General features: G+C 43.9%; 2 protein-coding genes across 4 annotated transcripts in view; one reads left to right on the top strand and one right to left on the bottom strand.

Moving 5' to 3' along the window:
• The first annotated feature begins 908 nt into the window (after window positions 1–908).
• GZF1 (GDNF inducible zinc finger protein 1) lies at window positions 909–9128 on the top strand. 2 transcript variants are annotated; one of them, XM_047069303.1, is made up of 5 exons: window positions 909–2303; window positions 3662–3756; window positions 5344–5511; window positions 6264–6421; window positions 6969–9128. In XM_047069303.1, exons 1-5 carry the CDS (start codon window positions 928–930, stop codon window positions 7317–7319), a joined length of 2148 nt encoding a protein of 715 aa, XP_046925259.1. In that variant the 5' UTR covers window positions 909–927; the 3' UTR covers window positions 7320–9128. The 2 variants fall into 2 exon arrangements, with proteins under 2 accessions (XP_046925259.1, XP_046925260.1); XM_047069304.1 differs by having other exon boundaries at window positions 7015–7234.
• Window positions 9129–13253: 4125 nt separating this feature from the next.
• NAPB (NSF attachment protein beta) overlaps window positions 13254–18898 on the bottom strand; it is a 39142-nt gene continuing 33497 nt past the window's right edge. For both annotated transcript variants that reach the window (XM_047068876.1, XM_047068875.1), the window contains 4 exons: window positions 16859–16963; window positions 15813–15881; window positions 15392–15442; window positions 13254–14156 (listed from right to left, as the gene is read on the bottom strand). In XM_047068876.1, the coding sequence (XP_046924832.1) occupies window positions 14046–14156; window positions 15392–15442; window positions 15813–15881; window positions 16859–16963 (336 nt within the window). In that variant the 3' untranslated portion in view covers window positions 13254–14045. The remainder of the gene's footprint in view (window positions 14157–15391; window positions 15443–15812; window positions 15882–16858; window positions 16964–18898) is intronic.

Genomic DNA, 18898 nt, shown 5'->3' on the forward strand with positions numbered 1-18898 from the left:
ACTCACTGAAGCCTCGCATGGCCTGGCAATCTTCTACAAAAGAGCAGACTGTATATAGTTTAGAGAAATTAAGTTACTTGGTCACTAGCACAGCTCCTGAAAGTATTCTCATCAAGTGATAGGAATTCAAATTATGAGGTGTTTAGGGGTGCTGGAAATGGCCATGGATTATGGACTGCTTTTCCATGAAGTTTTCCTCATGGAAAGTAGTTATTTAGTTGGTTGTTTTCAAAGGCAGACATGATTCTCTAAGATTTGTTCTCAGTGGCAGCCATGTGTTTTGTTTTAATTATTTGGTTTCCTAGTCAAAGAGCTAGACATTATTGTTGCAGTAAATTCTATTACAGTTTTGAGGTCTGGGTCTATAAGGAAGGTAGAAAATGTTCTAGGTATGCAAGTTCCTGCCAGAATATATTTCATTAGGCCTCACTTTCGTCATTTATGGTTATCCCTGGGAGAAATCTTAGTATTATTTCTTTCATTAAATATTATCTTATGAGGGTACATCAAAACTTCACTTTAGAAACCTGCTAAGAAGTGGTATGATTTGGGGTCACCTGGGTGGCTGAGTTGGTTAAGCGTCCAACTCTCGATTTCGGCTCAGGTCATGATCTCATGGTTCGTGAGTTTGAGCCCTGCATTGGGCTCTGTGCTGACAGTGTGAAGCCTGCTTGGAATTCTCTCTCTCTCCCTTTCTCTCTTTCCCTAGCCTGCTCATGCTCTCTCTCTCAAAAATAAATAAGCTTTTTAAAAAATGTGGTGTGATTTATATCTTTATGTGAGGAAAGTTGGGTTTTGGTTGTTAATCAGCTCCTATCCTCTAGAGAACTGAAATAATTCTAATTTTTAATCCTTTTGCTTTAGTGGTTGCTCATGCATGAATAATTCTTGCTTCTGTTTTCAGAGCTGTTTTTGGAAAGAAGAAACATGGAAAGTGGTGCAGTTCTGCTGGAATCCAAATCCTCACCATTCAACCTTCTGCATGAAATGCATCAGCTGCGCCTTCTTGGTCACCTGTGTGATGTGACTGTCAGCGTGGAGTACCAGGGTGTCCGCGAAGAGTTCATGGCTCATAAGGCTGTGCTGGCAGCCACCAGCAAGTTCTTTAAAGAAATGTTTCTTAACGAGAAGACTGTGGATGGTACGAGGACTAATGTCTACCTAAATGAAGTGCAAGTTGTTGACTTTGCTTCATTTCTTGAGTTTGTCTATACTGCGAAGGTACAGGTAGAGGAAGATCGGGTGCAGCGAATGCTGGAAATGGCCGAGAAACTGAAATGTCTGGACTTATCGGAAACTTGTTTTCAGTTGAAGAAGCAGATGTTAGAGTCGGTACTTCTGGAGTTGCAGAACTTCTCCGAGTCACAGGAGGCAGAAGGGAGTAGTGGCTCCCAAGCCACCATTGCCCCTGACCCCAGGGCAAGTCCCACTGTGGACAGTCCTCTTGCTAACGGCCTTGGGGATTCCTCAGATCCCCCAGCAGAGACAATCAGCAATGGTGTGTTGCCAGATATGCCCCCCAGGAAGTCCAAGGAGAAACCAGACAAGAAAAAAGATGCAGTCAAGCCTCCCTACCCAAAAATCAGAAGGGCCAGTGGAAGGCTGGCTGGAAGAAAGGTGTTTGTGGAAATCCCTAAAAAGAAATACACAAGAAGGCTCCGGGAGCAGCAGAGAAGTGCCGAGGACAACATTGGGGACTACTGCAGCCCCCAGGACCCTAACCCGGATGCCATGGGTGCAGAAATGGAGCCCGTCACAAAACATGAAGAATGTGGCACGGCAGTGGAGGCAGTGCAGGTGCTGCCAAAAGTGGGTGGCCGGGAGGACGCAGGCCGTCGGGAGGAGGACGAGGACGAGGATGAGGAGGGTGAGAAGAGGAAGAGCAACTTCAAATGCACTATCTGCGAGAAAGCCTTTCTTTATGAGAAGAGCTTCCTGAAGCACATCCGGCACCATCACGGAGTGGCCACCGAGGTGGTTCACCGCTGCGATACGTGCGGCCAGACCTTTGCCAACCGCTGCAACCTCAAGAGCCACCAGCGCCACGTGCACAGCAGCGAGCGCCACTTCCCATGCGAGCTATGCGGCAAGAAGTTCAAGAGGAAGAAGGACGTCAAGCGGCACGTGGTGCAGGTGCACGAGGGTGGCGGCGAGCGACACCAGTGCCAGCAGTGCGGCAAGGGCCTGAGCTCTAAGACGGCGCTGCGGCTGCATGAGCGGACGCACACGGGCCACAAGCCGTATGGCTGCACCGAGTGCGAGGCCAAGTTCTCTCAGCCCTCGGCACTGAAGACCCACATGAGGTAGGGCCATGGCCACCAGCTGAAGCCGCTGCAAGGGTGCTTTTTACCTGGGATGCAGCCTCTTGATGTTCTGGAGACAGGTGTCGAGAGATCGAGGTGGTTCCAGGGTTTGACCAGTGTGGCCACATCTAGAACATTGTATCTTAATCTGTGCCCTCTAGAAGTTGGGGGGCTGCTTTCGGACCTCTGTGAATTCTCTTCCTGAGTAGAGGTGTCTTTTCATTCGGCCTTCCTACAGGTCCCAGGCTGATGGCTGTCCCCCTCGCCCTGTGCCCAGTGCCAGCACAGAAGCCTGGACACCGAGCCCTGGCCCACCCAGGCAGAGGCCACTGGGAACACCAGGTCTACCAGTCTGGTTCTGCAGCCATGCAGGCCAAGCTATCCTGATCTCAGAGTAGCCCCTGGAACTTACAGTGCCACCATGCTTGAGGGGCAGTTGAGCTCATCACCTTCATTGCTCTTTTCCTGACTGTTTATTTAGAACTTGGGCCTGTGACCAGCTGGGTCCCATGGTCCCACTAACGACCTCAGTGAAAGGCCATTTAGGGCTTTAAGACATTCCTCTGGTCTTAGGTGTTTGTTCTCTGGGCTTGGAAAGTGTGCTGTTGGTTAGCCCAACCTCCAGAATCAGGACAGTGTTTTCTGTTCATAATTTCCAAAGTGTAGGTGGGGTACACCAGTTTTTAAGTAGGTGTCCTTCCAGGCCTCACTGATTATGCTTGAAATCCAGACAGGCAGTTTCTCCTGTAGTACAGACCTGCCTTCAGGCCGGGGCCAGTCTTTGGGGTGGTCACATGGCATTCATTGTCTTTTTACTCTATGTGAGAAGTTTAAAAACTTGGCTTAGGAAGTGCTTAGGGAGTTGTGGTCGATGGCTACTACATACTAGTTGGGAAACTAAAATGCTGAGGTGTCCTCCTCGGAAACCAGGCTTCTTCAGCATTTTGAGAACTGTTCTTTCTGGACCGGTCATTTTTGATCATGTGGTGCTTTGTCAGCCGTGGTCCCCAAGGTGTCTGTGGTTGATCACTCTCACAAGGAAGCTTTATACAAATGTGGCCCAGCACTATTCAGTAGTTAAGAAAGCGTGCAGAGGTGCGTGTCTGCCAGCCATGCAGTGTAAACCAGAGGGCGGTGAGGGGCTGTTCTGCCCCCCACCCCCCGGGGAAGTGCGGCAGCCTGCTGGCCCCTGCTGGAAATGGATCTGGGGACAGAGGTCACGGGCCTGTGTCTTTCCACTTAGGCCATTCTCATTCGGTCTCTTGGAATAACCACCTTTGCAGGCTACAGTGGAAATTGTATTGCAAAGTCGGCTTTGAGATACATCCTAAGTTATCATCTGAATGTTGTACTTTCAGAATTCATACAGGGGAAAAACCTTTTGTCTGTGATGAATGTGGTGCAAGATTCACTCAGAACCACATGCTGATTTATCATAAAAGGTGTCACACAGGTAAATACTCAATGCTGTTGTGATTGAATGTCTTTGTAGCTGTAGAAGAAACTGCCATTTAATTTAGAAGTTGGCATCTCCCAAAGTGGTGCAGGCTAAGGCCATGATATAGCTTTTCCATCTCATAAGTGAGCAAAAATGAGTAAATAAAATATGCCTCTGCCCCTGGTGCTGGCGTGCTTGAGGTAGCGGCCTGTGCACACTGGGAAGTGGAAGGTGGCAAGGGAGTCTTACATATGATGAGGTATGAAACAGTTCCTAGTGTTTTAGCCCAAAATTCCATTTCTAGGAATCTGTCCTGAAGAAATTGTTCAAAATATGGGAAAAAACTATATGCTGTCATCCACCTACTTGCTCTTTGTAATAACAGAGCATTGGAAACAACCTGATTGTCCATCCACAAGGAAGTGGTCCAGTAAACTGGTAAATCCATCTCCTGCCGGCTCCTGATGGGGCGGCTCTCAGGGCTCCGAACATTATGAAAAACACCTGTGCCCGGATGTGGACTGGAAAACGCACAATTATGCATACAGCTAATCCCAGCTACATTGAAAACCTGCACATAAGAGACTAGATGAAAACAAATTTCTATGATGTATTAGGTAGTGGGATTATCTCATTTCTATCTTCTAAAATTTTTGTGATGTGATTTTATTATGTGATGCAGAAAATGTAAGTTGGCTTTATTCAAATTCAGCACAGTAATCCTGAGGTTCAGAACCTTGCTGTATACAATACAGAATCTAACTATTGTATGCTGCTGTTACCATACTAACCCAGTTCTTTCTTACTTGCTTGCATTTTAAAATGTTTATCTCTAAACACTGCCATATGAGCCTCAAGTTCAAATGCAGGTGAAGCAGAGCCGAGGCATTTAATGATGTGAATTACTGAGACTGTGAAATGAGAATCAGTGCCTCATGGAAGATTGGGGGTGGAGGTGAGGTCAGGCTACACTGAATCATTAAGTAAGCACTGGTCATTTGATGAAAATAGTAATGTATTTGGGTTCTGTTAAAGGCAGTATTTTTATTTTGTTGTTTGTGAAATCAGGGGCACATCTAGTAATCAGATGAGTTTGATTTGTGGGATTAAAAGACTCAAATTATACAACATGAGGTGGGAACATTTTTCTCCTGTTATGTACTCTAGTCCAGGTTGATGGGAGTTGCTGCCTGAGAGCAGCTGTGCATACGTAGCCATGTAAACTTCCTATCCTCCCAAGGGGGACTTTTGTCCTGATAAAGTGCCAGAGGAGTGCTGCTTTGCAAAATCCAACAGTTCCCCCAAACAAGTTGTAAAATTTGTTTGGAATGACTGAATTTCCAAAATGTGGGCTGACTGAATGATCTAATTCTAGGCTAGTGGAATCCTTCTTGGGATTTCCAAGTGTATTTTACGTGAACTTTCAGCAGATAGCAGACATCTTACACAAATACGTGTTTTATGACAGTTTTAACTAGAAGATTTAACGTGCTGCCCAGCACGGCACTTTCGAGTTCATAGGTGATCTAGAGTGTGGGCCAACTCTTAGAGTGTTCTGGTGCCTGTATCATTTCTAACTTTCTGTTTCATCTTTTCATGTAGGTGAAAGACCTTTTATGTGTGAAACATGTGGCAAGAGTTTTGCTTCTAAGGAGTATTTAAAACATCACAATAGAATCCATACTGGATCCAAACCCTTTAAATGTGAAGTTTGTTTCAGGACTTTTGCCCAACGGAATTCGCTCTACCAGCATATTAAAGTCCATACAGGTATGGCTGGAATGTAGCCAGGGAAGGGAGTTCAGTGTGGCAAGAATAATATCCCAAAGGTTTTAGATTCACTAGAAAATTATTTGGAGTTGAGCATTATTTTGTGTGTTGTGATAGCATTTTTAAATTTCTGAGTTTCTAGTTTCTGCCTCTGACAAACTGAAAAGGTATGAATGTTTGAATGTGGATGTGGACATGTGGACATTTGAACTTGGGGTAATGATCTACATGTTAGTGTATACACACACGCACAAATTCAGTTTCAGTGGGACTTGGAATTTTATATTCCGTTACTGTGGAAAACAGGTGAATTTCTGTAGATGTAATACCAGCTTTTGGCTTTGGCTGTCTTTGGGTGTAGGCCATAAACTCCTGTTATTCGAGGGATAGATTTGTACTTGTCAGTCGACTCTCCGGTCGTTCCCAGCGTAGCCTTCCTCCTGATGCTTTCTTTTTTTCTTTTTCTTTTTTTTAAAGTTTATTTATTTTGAGATAGGGCGAGCAGGGGAGGGGCAGAGAGAGAAAGAATCCCATGCAGGCTCCATGCTGCCAGCGCAGACCCCAATGCAGGGCTTGATCCCAGGAACTGTGAGATCATGACCTAAGCCAATATCAGCTGGACGCTTAACCGACTGAACCACCCAGGCGCCCCTCTGCTGATACTTTCTAGTGGGCATGATTCCAGAGTGTATCAGAATTCAGTACAGTAGGCTGGAGAGATGAACCAGTGGTTTTCTTCTCTTCTGTCTCAGGGGAACGTCCTTACTGCTGTGACCAGTGTGGTAAGCAGTTTACCCAGCTCAACGCTCTCCAGCGTCACCATCGCATCCACACAGGGGAGAAGCCATTCATGTGTAACGCGTGCGGGCGGACGTTTACTGACAAGTCCACTCTGCGGCGGCACACCTCGGTAAGCAGTACTGTAGCTTCGGAATGACAAATCTCTGGGCCCCATGTACCCTTAACTCTAGACAGTCAGAAATGCTGGCCATCGTTCCATAAGGTGGTTATAGAAGACGACAGGTCTCTCCTTTTCAGGTTTTCTCTTCAGGGTGTATATTCCCAGTGTGAATGAAGAACTGAGTTTCAGGACTCTAAAGGCACAATCTATGATAAGTACTTCCTAACAGTAACAGTGGTGGTAGAAAGATGTTTGGCCATTAGTGAAAGGGTATTTTGTTGTGGTAGAAGCAAAATTAAGTTGAAAAGAGACCATTGTTTTAAAAGATGTTCTTGGGGCGCCTGGGTGGCTCAGTCAGTTAAGTGTCTGACTTCCACTCGAGTCATGATCTCACGGTTCATGGTTTGAACCCGCATCAGGTTCTAGGCTGAATGCCTGGAAGCTGCTTCAGATTCTGTGCCTCTCTCTCTCAAAAATAAATAAACATTAAAAAAAATGTAAAAGATGTACTTGTTCAGAGACACGTTGTGATTTTTGTTTTGTGTTTGATTCGTAGATACATGATAAGAATACTCCATGGAAGTCTTTCCTTGTTATTGTAGATGGCTCACCCAAGAATGATGACACACACAAGACTGAACAGCCGGATGAAGAATACACACCATCCAAACTTTCAGATAAATTGCTGTCTTTTGCAGAAAATGGCCATTTTCACAACCTAGCCACAGTCCAAGCTAGTGTACCTGCCGTGCACGAGAACAGTTCTGCAGACACGGCTTGCAAGTCAGATGATTCTGTGGTGTCTCAGGACGCTCTGCTGGCCACCACCATCAGTGAGCTTAGTGAGCTGACTCCACAGACAGACCCGATGCCCACACAGCTTCACTCTCTGACCAACATGGAATGAAAGCTTGGAGTCACCTGCCAAGCAGATCCTACGCTGCGTCTCTGTGTGAGTGATCACTGTACACAAGTTAGCATCGGGGGCCAAGACCAAGAACTGTGTGGGCAAAATGGGCAAGAATAGCTTCTGCACATTTTCCTGAATCTCTGCTAACTTGCACGTCTTTATCAAAGCATTTTTAGAGCTTTCCCTTAAAAATCCCAGTCTGCATGACCTCAGCTACACTTGATCAAGAAACAAGGCAGTTAACATGACCTCACTTAATCCTGGTGCAGGTTGTATGCATAACCGTTCTATTGCTTGTCTTGATGTGTATGAAGTTTGGACAACTACATAACTATAGATCCAGAGCCCTGGCCCAGCTCATAAAGTTAGTGTTCGTGGTCTCCCTGGTCTCTCAGCCTGCCTTACACTTCAGTATGGGTTTATTACTCTGATACCTTTAGGCTATTAAGCTGAAATAAAACTGGGACCATGTTTTCAACTCTCCTATTGAACTGAAGCAAGTCTGATTTGCTCTGGGGACCCTTGAATGGGACTGAAGAAATGGACAGTTGCATCCATTCCCTTCCACCTCTTGTTTTGTAGGCACTGAAGAAGAAATGACAAATTGAACGCTTGCAGAATGGCTTAGTATACTCTCTACTCACAGCACATATGCAGCTAGGAAATCGGTCCTGGAATAACTGCTAAAATGAAATGTGGCTGGTGGGTTTCATTCCTAAAATCTGATTAGGTAAAAGCTGTCCTACCAAAGATTCTAGCAGCAAATGGTATAGTTGTTTTACAGAGGTGTAAAAGATTAAGCAAGAGGATTTAGAACACTTGAAACATCATGTAGTCCTTTTATTCACAAGTAGCAATGAGGTGGTCTGGCACATCTTAGAACAGAGTGTTAGTATTTTTTGCTAGGTATTCTTGACTGACTCCGTGATGTTCAGAAACCCAGAATTTCTCATTCATGTATCAAGAGCTTGACACAGACAAGTAATTCCCAGAGTTTCCTTGGGAGCACGTGAGCATGTAGCAGAAGGGACCAAAGGTTTGGAACTTGTCTTTGATTATGCCTTAAGAGTGGATTGTGAAGAACCAGTAACTTTGTCTTATGTGCTTCTGAGGCTGACTCGTGCTGGCCTTTTGCTCAAAATGAATTTGCAATGAAGATAACTCTGCTGTATTTGCTAAGCCTGACCTTGGTTCCAGTGGCTTGGGTATGTTGCCACACGCTAAGTGCTTTGATTCATGTGTAACCCTAAACATGCTAATTTAAAAAGAGAACCCTGAAGAATTCTTTTATTAGTTGCTATTTTTCCTACATTTTAATTTATTAAACTTGCTGTGAAAACATACACACTTTCTAAGAGAAAGGCAGTTTATCCTGAGTTCCAGAATGAAGTCACACCTGCACTATGCCAGAGACTAATGCAGGAAGACATTCTCCCTAAATGCTTACTTTGTTCTAACTTGTGACATGTTAAACACGAAAGCCACTCTGAGATGTTTTAGGTGCTGATAAAATGTTTCACACTTGCTCTTGAAAATCACAGTACTGAATTTTCAATGATAACGTATCGTGGTTGTGTTTATAGAATAAAAGTGATGTCACACAACCAATTTTGTTCTCGGTAAGAGAATGAGCCTGCCCAGCTGATGTACTGTTTCATGGGATAAAGTCATCTTAATGAGAAGGAATTTAAATAATAGATTATTTTGTTACCTACTGGAAGAAATTTTGTCTTGAATTTGTTTCTTTAGAAATTCTACAAAAAGTCATTTACTGTGTTAATAAATGTTTGCTTTGTAAAAAGTTTTGCAAATCTGAAGTTTATTTCCGCTGTTAGAATTTAGGCTCTGTAGAAATAAGATACTTAATTGAAACAAATATTTTCTTCATTTCATGGGTAATGAAATTCAAAATCGGGGCCTGTAGTCCTAGGATTTGTCTCCGTAACTATCTGCACTGCATATGCACTCTCCACGTGAACACCTGGCTGTGAGGGATGCTGGCCTCGGCATGCAGGGGTGGTAGCACGAGCAGCCAGGGCTCTGGCGTCTGCACAGAGGCCTCTTCAGTGTGATGTTACAGTTCCCATCACAGATGCGTCTCCAACTAGACCTGTTTCTGTCTTCCCAGGACGGTAAGGCTGCCTGGGAGAGCAGAAAAATGAAAAAACCTTGTAGAAGATCCAGCACAGCGGGATTTGTGGGGTGTTGCAATTTCTTAACCCAAGTACAGTCTTGCTGGGAAAAAGCAAGGCTACCCTCTGAGTATGTCAGTCCCAAATGCATGATTAGGAAAGTGTCTTGGGTGCTGGTGCTGCTTGTCCCAGAGCATCATGAAAGGTGACCAAGGGGATGATTTATTGCCTTCCCAACATTTGTGGGAAATACTCTCAGTGCAAACTCCCAAGCACTCTGTTGCCTTTGCTTTTACCAAAATTTGCTGTACAGAATTTGAAAAAGAAAGCCATGTGGTGGTGGTGGTGGGTGGGGAAGACCTTTACACTAAAGTTGACTTTAACAGAAACGTGGTTTTGCTATAGGTGATAATCCAGCAGATTTGAGTGTAAGTTATAATTTAGTTCTAACCCATTAAAATCTTAAACCTTGCCACACCACGGACATTTTCTGAGACCAAATGAGTGCTTGTTCCTGAATTTGATGGTGTTCACGTTACTTGGAAGTTAACAGTATTATTTTGATGGGGAATACAGGGCCTGGGCACTCACACAAAGGGCCATTTGTACACCTGTACCAAGGTGGGCGTACAGAACTGGGCAGGCTACAAACGGCTCCAAGGGCCACCTGGCAGATCATCCTAGCAGAACCCCAGAAACCACCACATAACCTCTGCCAGTCTATACAGGGACCCTTACCACAGCAGCTCCCATTAGGAAAGGGTCTTGGGGAGAGACACCTGAATGAGAACTAAACCAGAATGATCAACAAAGAATGCCTAGGCTGGACAGCCTATTCTGCCATTCATTTTTAAAAATTTGCTTTGAATTCTCTTTAAATTGTTGTGAATATTCTTATGGACCTGACCACTCTTCTCGGAGGGGAGGAGCCGGTCTGCAAGAGGCCTCGTCCCCAAGGGCATCCTCTTACTCCCCAGAACTTGAGGCCTGAGTGGCCCATGGGCTTGCTCCTCCCCAGGAGCACGTGTTGTCCCTGTATAGACATTTGCAGAGTGACATGAACACCCACACTGCACAGAGGTGAGGGGCTTCAGAGTTCCTCACCTCCCCCCACAACAGTCTTCTAGGAACCTGCTCTCCCTGCACTTGGCAAATGACTGTGGCTTAAAGGGATGCCGGCAGGAGTCCTTCCCCTGGCAGCCAGAGGGATGGTACCATGCAAATCCAGGGACTGCATCTACAGGCTGAAACCAGGGCTGCTGCCGAAGCCTCTGCTGGCAGAGATGCCCCAGGGCAGTAGACCTCCACCAAGTGAGGGAGGTTGGGCAGAGCCCAACTCGTGTTTGGATGGAAATTCAAAGAGCTTAGAGAATATTAATGCCCATTACCTTAACCTTAATGGGAACAACTTCAAGGAAATGAAGTTTGATTTAAATTTATCTAGAAAAGACCCATCAAAGTATTCATAATTTCCACTTTATTTTCTGTACAGGGTGATGTAAAACATACACACTCTTTCTGCTAAGGTAGAGTGATGGTCACATGGTTAGTTTTCATAATATAATCCTCCACCCGAGAGCTCAAGGGAGGAGACCCCGCGATGGCCGGCTCAGCACGTGGTGGCGGGAGCCTGCTCTGGTCCACAGCTCGCACTGTGGGCAGGCGGGTCGCGGGTGGCATGCCGTGCTGCCGGGTCCTCCGACGGAAGCCACAAAGGTTTGCATTTGGACATTTTAAATGCACAGTATCAGAGGATACAATAAATGCACACACTTTGGTTACAGGGATGTCATCACGCACGGTCACAACTGTGCAAAAATACTGTTTTCAAATCATTAAATAAAAAAAGGAGGAACTCACATAAGCTATATAAAAATGTTGCCACAAAAAGCAAAGCTTTCCTGTAAGAAATTGTGACTGACTCGGACTATGAACTAACCCCCGATCTGCTAAAATACAAGAGCTGGAACATAAATACTCATTATATTTTGTTCATAAAGAATATTCTGTAACCCCTGAAAACTAACTCAGGCCTCAGTCATGGTACTACCCGACGTTGATGGGACATTTCAAAAGAAGGAAGTTTGGATAATGTTAACAGGACTGTTCTCATTTTCCTTTTATTTTCTGGCAGTTCTGTTCTAGCCATTACAATTATTTTAACTCTTTTCATGTAAATATTAAACACAGAAAATTAACTCAGCCACTGATCCCCGTTTACTTGTTTACTTCAATAAAAATAAACAACTCTCCAACTGTTTTCACAAACCACACCACTTCCTCAGACAGGGCTTGTAGGGGGCATGAGCGCAGGGAAGGGAATTGCCTTAAGAGAAATCATCTTGTTCTTACTTCAAGTGGTCAGGCCAGAAGGTCCTTTTAACAAGTGAAACAAACCTTCACACTAGTGATTAAACAAGCACCTGGCAAGTAGGATTTAAATGCTCTCCAGGGGGCGCCTGGGTGGCGCAGTCGGTTAAGCGTCCGACTTCAGCCAGGTCACGATCTCGCGGTCCGTGAGTTCGAGCCCCGCGTCAGGCTCTGGGCTGATGGCTCGGAGCCTGGAGCCTGTTTCTGATTCTGTGTCTCCCTCTCTCTCTGCCGCTCCCCCGTTCATGCTCTGTCTCTCTCTGTCCCAAAAATAAATAAACGTTGAAAAGAAAAAAAAAAAATAAATGCTCTCCAGGTGGGACAGACTCACAGCCTGAGGACACAGGCTAGGAAAGCACTCACCATGCCTCACTTTCACACAAGTGCATTCAGCTGGCTGTGGAACAGACTGAGCATAGGAAACCACTCTGTGCAAATCATTTCTTCATAAGAGATTCCAATAAGAAGTGAAGAAAGTAGCAAATGGGTCATGTTCTCAATTGTACTGTAAGTGATAGCCCTCTTTCTTCTAAGAATCCCAGACCTTTGGAGGAAGGAAGGAACACTCATCAGATTTCAGGGCCAAAGGCAAGAGTGTACCATGGCTTCTGACCTTCCTCTCTAGCCATCACTGACCTTCCTCCCCACCAGGCTACCTTGCACAGGTGACCCCACAACTGCAGCCAGGAAATCCTCAGCCACCTGAAGGACAGCCTCCACCACCAGGACTCAGCTGGCCCTTTCCAACTTCCTTTCTTGCTACGTTCTCCTTCATCCCAGCCCAACCTGCTTTCCACCCCCATGCCTTCCTTCTCTCTCAGCCCCTGGACTGGCCACATCCTCTACTTCTGCCCAGCCAAAGCCTACCAATCCCAGCTGAGGGACATCTAAAAATGAAAACACCCTTCAAATTCCAGTTACTATCTGACCTAACATGGGGAATTTCATTATCTGTATTTAATGACAGCAGCATAATTTAGAAAGACCCCTAAACTAGTCTAGGAACAAATGCATATCAAACTTAAGTCATTTAAGCATAAGAATATGCACAGAGAAGATTCAGGAAATAAGATCATGTCTAAAGCCACAGAATGTAAGCTTATAAGTCATTAGAGCACATATTATGTAAACCAAAATGATACAACTAAATTAAAATATACAAGCTCAAACAACTCCATCAACCGAGAGGCAAATCGATCCTCCTCAGAAGCTGGTTGGCCTTCTTCCCTAACTGGACACACAGTAAACCCCTGTACCTGTACTTACCCCACCTAACCCAACACATTCAACAAATGGGTAAAATAATGACTGTTCTCTCAAGCTCTGACCTAGATAAACCCCAGCTCGGATGAGGAATCACATGGCGGGGGCACAGCAAGCACCGTCTCAACGTGGGCAAGTATCTGAACATGAAAATAAAAGGGACATGCCAATTGAATCACATTTATGTGAATATAAAGAAAGGATTCCACCCCAACAAAAAGTGAAAACAAATTCCAGGAAAAGGAAAAATCGTTTCTTATAGATCTTACATGTGTGAGTGAGTACAAATTGGTCAAACTCACCCTGACATCCACCCATACACGTAAGCAAGCCCTGCCAGGAAGCTCCCTTTTCTCACAACGTAAGTCAGCGCTGCTGACAGACCCTGGATGTTCTGAATTTCCGCATGCACATCAGCAAATACAACAATATAAAAAGCAAACACACTGGTCACTAGCACCATCATAAGAATCACAACAACAAATAAACAATTTCTAATAAGTGAAGTCATAAAACTCATTCCTAACAGCCATCCTGAACTAAACATGTACATTTAGAGAATACATCCAGGTATGAATTTATAGAAAACAGGCAAAGCATCTATTACCATGATTAGGTTTGGTACTCCAGTCCAAGAAAATGACATAAAAATACGTGGCAAAATTAAACATGGGCTCTGCAAATATCAAAATGATAGGAATAAGATTGTGAAGTGGTTCTCAAAAAACCGTGGGGGCTCCAGTGAGCATGGAATAGCCTATCACACCTACGATATGCACAGGACCTTCCCAGCTGTCTGCTTCACAAAGACAAACACAGGGAGCTTACACATACACACACACACATGGTTTGGCTCATATGCAAAGAATTAAGCCATTAAATGGGCATCCCATAAAGATCATGTGGCCCTAACATGAAACTAAAGAGGAGTCAGCTGCATGCCACAAAGACATAATGTTCACTTTAGGTCCCCGTCTCCTTCTCCATCCCCTTGGATGGACTTTTTGATACGAAGCAACATGGTCGTAAGCCACTGATCCAAGCGAGATATTGAGTCAAATTCCTTCACCTAGTTTAAAGAAAGAGGAACAGGAATTATTCCATGGAAATACAACCAAACACACAAAAAAATAATGCCCCAGGTTGTTTAAATATTTCCAGTGATAATCCTCCAACTTTTTTTGAAAGGTTTAAACCTTTCATTCCAGTTTATAACTTTCATCTTTAAAAATAGTATGTTTTTTCATTATCCTGGGACTATTTTGGTGGAGTTAGCGACAAATGCCTGTGCTTTTTTTTTTTTTTTTTTTTTTATTTTTTCAACGTTTTTTATTTATTTTTGGGACAGAGAGAGACAGAGCATGAACGGGGGAGGGGCAGAGAGAGAGGGAGACACAGAGTCGGAAACAGGCTCCAGGCTCTGAGCCATCAGCCCAGAGCCCGACGCGGGGCTCGAGCTCACGGACCGTGAGATCGTGACCTGGCTGAAGTCGGACGCTTAACCGACTGCGCCACCCAGGCGCCCCTCCTGTGCTTTTTTATACTGCTCTGTATGCTAACATGCTAAACTCCTAACCACCTTTATAATTGGAAGAGCATACGTCATGTCACAAAGGAAATGAGACTGTGTATAAGAAGAAAATGTGGAAAATTACTGGTGTTGCATGCATGAATGTTGCAGACACAGAACATGTGAAAGCAGAATCCCTTTAACTCATTTCAACGCATTACCAAAGAGTGATATCTCAACAGCATGTGATGGTTTGGTAGCAAAAGTTAAATGGGAAAATATTCCTGTCTACTATCACTTCAAAGCCATGATGAATAAATTAATGCAGGATACTGAGAAATCTGCTGGATTCTAAACACAAGATGGCAAAAGATGGGAAAATAGAAAACTAATGAGCACAAAAAAAAGTCTTCCATTTTTTTATTCCAAGAATATAGCAAGCTCTCACTGCTTTGTTTTTATATTTTAAGCTATATTTAACTGATTTTACTTTAGTTATTTATGGATCAGGTATTTTCAAAGGAAAACATTAAAATAGCAAAGTGTAACAGTTTATGATACTCTCTCTTAAATTTGTCTCCCAGCTAAAGTCAGCATGGCTAATGGAACTAATTGTAAAGGTTTGTGGGATATATAAAACATGACCTTTGGAAAATACAACTTGGGTATATTGGATAAATGTTCAAACAAATGTTCCCCAATCCCCGTTCCAAAGCATTTATACAGGAAAAGGAAAAGAAGTTTCTGTAATTTAAACTTCAAAGAATGTACTGTATCCCAAACACATAACTTACTGCTTCAGTGTAAGCTTCACTGTTCTGTTCTTCATGAGCTTCTAGAAGTTTCTGGTAGCGTAAGTATGGAAAGGTTAGTTTGATAGGCTAAACAGTTCCACCCATGAATAGATACTTCAAATATAGAAATAGCCTTAGTATCACATTAACTGATGTTGCCAAACACCTTACAGAATTGAGGAAATACTCAAATGTAAGCCAAGAGCTACCCTAAGGCAGGGACCCAGTTTTTGGGCTAACATTTCCGAGCTGCCTGGGTTAGAACACAATGCTTCCGTCCTTGACTCTGGTGGCATTTGAGACCCACTCTGCAAAGGCAGGAGAATGCCAGCGCTCCTCACAGAATTAGAACTTCACTTCAGATCCAATCCCACCTGACAGCAAAGACTGTTTTTCTTCTTCAAATTGTGATGTTACTTACTTTCAATAACTTACATTCTCTTGAATCAGTAAAGGCTGGAAACATTTCCTCATACTTCTCAAGAGCAAGCTAAAAGAGAAAAACACTTGTTAATGTGTGACTTGCTGAATCAGGAAATAAAGCACTTTCTATCTGAACATCCTAGTCCTTCAGTAAGATCTACCTGAAGCCTACTTAGATGTATAACAAGTATGCTGTTACACTACCAGCACAGGAAACCTATTCAATCTGAATTACCAACTTCAATTATGAATACATTTCTAAACTAATTTTTCTGAATTAGGTTGCTGTAGAGATGACAATGTGGACCAAATCGAATTCTTTTTATTAGTTTATTTTTGAGAGGCAGAGAGAGAGAGACAGAGTGTGAGTGGGGGAGGGGGTAGATAGAGAGGAAGACACAGAATCCGAAGCAGGCTCCAGGCTCTGAGCTGTCAGCACAGAGCCCGATGTGGGGCCTGAACTCACAAACCGTGAGATCATGACCTGAGCTGAAGCCGGGCACTCAACTTACTGAGCCACCCAGGCGCCCCACCAAATCTAATTCTTAAAAACAAACAGACAAGGTGTCCATTTCCATCCACTACACTGTCCAGATTGCAAATAAATCCCAGTGAGACCTTGGCTGGAGGCTGGAAGGAAGGACGCCTCCCCTTCAGTGGCTTTACTTCTGCCCTCCCACCTCCAGAAGGACACAGCAAGGATGCCCAAATCTCTGCCTCCTGTCTCCCCAATCCCCGTTCCAAATTGATTTTGGACTTTGAAAGAAAGGATGTTATTCTACTTTTACTTTTTCCCCCTTAACCCCCTAATTTCTTTAAAGTAAAACCACTGAAGGGAATGTGACTACCAGTTTGGCAGCCGTAACAAGATTACAACTGGGATGCACAGCACAGTATCAGCATTATTATTATTATATTAATGAGGGCAGCTTGGTCTTGTTACAACCACTATCACTCAGTGAAGCACACCACGAACGACAGGGGGCCTGAGGCTTGTTCTCATGGGTCAAGTGCAGCAGAAACTGGCACTGCAGGCCTCCTTACCTTGGCATTCAGCTCATCTACTATGAAGTGACAGAGGGCCGCTTTAAAGAAGTAGTCCTTTGCACTGTACTTCAACAAAGGATTATCCATAGTGTTTGCCCCAACCTAGGCACAGAAAGCAGAATTAGATTTCAAAGGTTTGCCTTCCTATTAGGCAAACTGATCCTCATCTGCCCTTTAGAAGACACTTGTTTTATCTTACTTACATCAGTTTAGCTATAGATACATCCTTTTAACCCAGTATCACACATTAGGAAATTCTACTAGACAAGAAATGGAATTTAATACATAAAGTGCTAACCTGTTAAAAATGACCCAGAAGACTATTACTTTCAGGAAGACGGAATAGACATTATTTTTCTCCATCCCTCCTACTAAGTGCAACTAAAAGCCCCATTTTATATAAAACCAACACAAGGAGACTGAAAGGAGGAGACACGCGGAAAACACAGCACGGGTTCCCTGGGTTTTCTTTTCCTTTCATATATCCTGGACTTGGAACAAAAAGTTAGCAACCCACAAATGCCACACTAGATGCAGCAAAGAGAGAGAGAGAGAGAGAGAGAGAGAGAGAGAGAGAGAGAGAATATACAGAAGTTTGCTTTGTCTAGCTGAAAGACCAGGAAAGGGGGAGCCTAACAAGACAGAAAAGTTTAGGAAGTTACTGCTCTACTCCAAATACCACAGAAAACTGTGGCTCCACCCCCACTCACTTCAGCAAAGACCCCAGACATAGCTAAGATGTCCATCCTTCTGAGACTGCAAGGGAGATCCCCAAAGCCCTGCCCCCTGCCTAAGTGGCTTCACAAAGGCCCAGTAGGGAACCAAGCCTTCATCCCCACCAGCTAGTAGTGGCCCATCCTTCACCCCTGCTTGGAGGCAGTGGAGACCTGGAGACCTCCTGGGGAGCCTGGGCCTCACTTCCACCCAGTAGGAAGGAGGGAGGGGTCATCCCCCATCTCCCAGCGGGTGAGATGTCAGAAGAGGCCTATGGAGGCTTAAAACTTCCACCACCACCTGGCAGAGCAACCCCAATATAGTATTGGTGGCCGCCTCCACCCAGCAACAGTAGTGAGGGCCCAGACATTAATGGAGGCCGAGTGGGGGCTGAGCTTCAAGCTCCAGCCAGCGGCAGTGAAGCGACAGGCCCTTACTGCAACCAGAGCAGGGTCACAGGACACTAGCTGAGAGGAAAGGTTTAAATAGGTTCCAGTCCAGTTGTCAACAGTAACTCACTCACAACACCAAAAAAGGAGATCTTAACCTGAATGGAAAACAACAACCAAAAGATGACAGCTTTGAGGGGATAGAATTGTTAGAATTACACAACAAAGATTTAAAAGGAGCCCTAATAAAAATGCTTCAAGCAGCAATTACAAAATAATGCTTAAAACTAAAGATAAAACAGAAAGCATCAACAAAGAAAAAGAAATTTCTAGCAGAAAAAAAAATCCATAAGATATAAAAAAAAAAAAAGTAGAAATTTCAGAACTGAAAAACACAATAACCATTATAAAAAGTGGATAGGCTCAACAGCAGAATACATGGAAAAGAAGAATCAGTGAACTAATGACAGAAATTAGTAATTAGAAATTACTCAGTTTCAACAACAGAGAGCAGACAGATTGAAAAACAAAAAACAAAACAAAAAAAAAACACAAATGAACAGAGTATCCGGACTATCAGACTATAAAACAAAGTCTAATACTCAAGTTGTCCGAGTCCTGGGAGAAGAGAACAGAGAGAGGGGCTGAAAAAGTACTTGAAGAAATAATGGCTGAAACTTCCTAAATGTGGCAAGAAACATAAACTTACAGACTCAAGACGGTTAGTGAAACCCAAACAGGATGAAAGCAAAAATACCCGGGCCAAGCTGAATAAAATTCTGAAAAACTGAAGCCAAGGACAAAATGTTAAAAGCAGCCAGAAAAAAATGATATCTTATCTACAGGAGAAAAACAACTTGAACGACAGCAGACTTCTCAGAAGTCGTAAGTGGCACATTTTTCAGGTACTAAAGAAATCAATTGTCAACCCAGA

This window comes from Lynx rufus, unplaced genomic scaffold (assembly GCF_022079265.1).
Source record: "Lynx rufus isolate CCGP_SWC_20201006 ecotype Redwood Valley unplaced genomic scaffold, mLynRuf1.p SCAF_8, whole genome shotgun sequence".
Lineage (NCBI taxonomy): Eukaryota > Metazoa > Chordata > Mammalia > Carnivora > Felidae > Lynx > Lynx rufus.

Excerpts from the sequence above, each read along its gene's own strand:
- GZF1 (XM_047069303.1), top strand. The coding sequence starts at position 928 with ATGGAAAGTGGTGCAGTTCTGCTGGAATCCAAATCCTCACCATTCAAC. Across the intron at positions 3,757-5,343 it reads TCATAAAAGGTGTCACACAG|GTGAAAGACCTTTTATGTGT; the intron begins GTAAATACTCAA and ends CTTTTCATGTAG. Across the intron at positions 6,422-6,968 it reads CTCTGCGGCGGCACACCTCG|ATACATGATAAGAATACTCC; the intron begins GTAAGCAGTACT and ends TTTGATTCGTAG.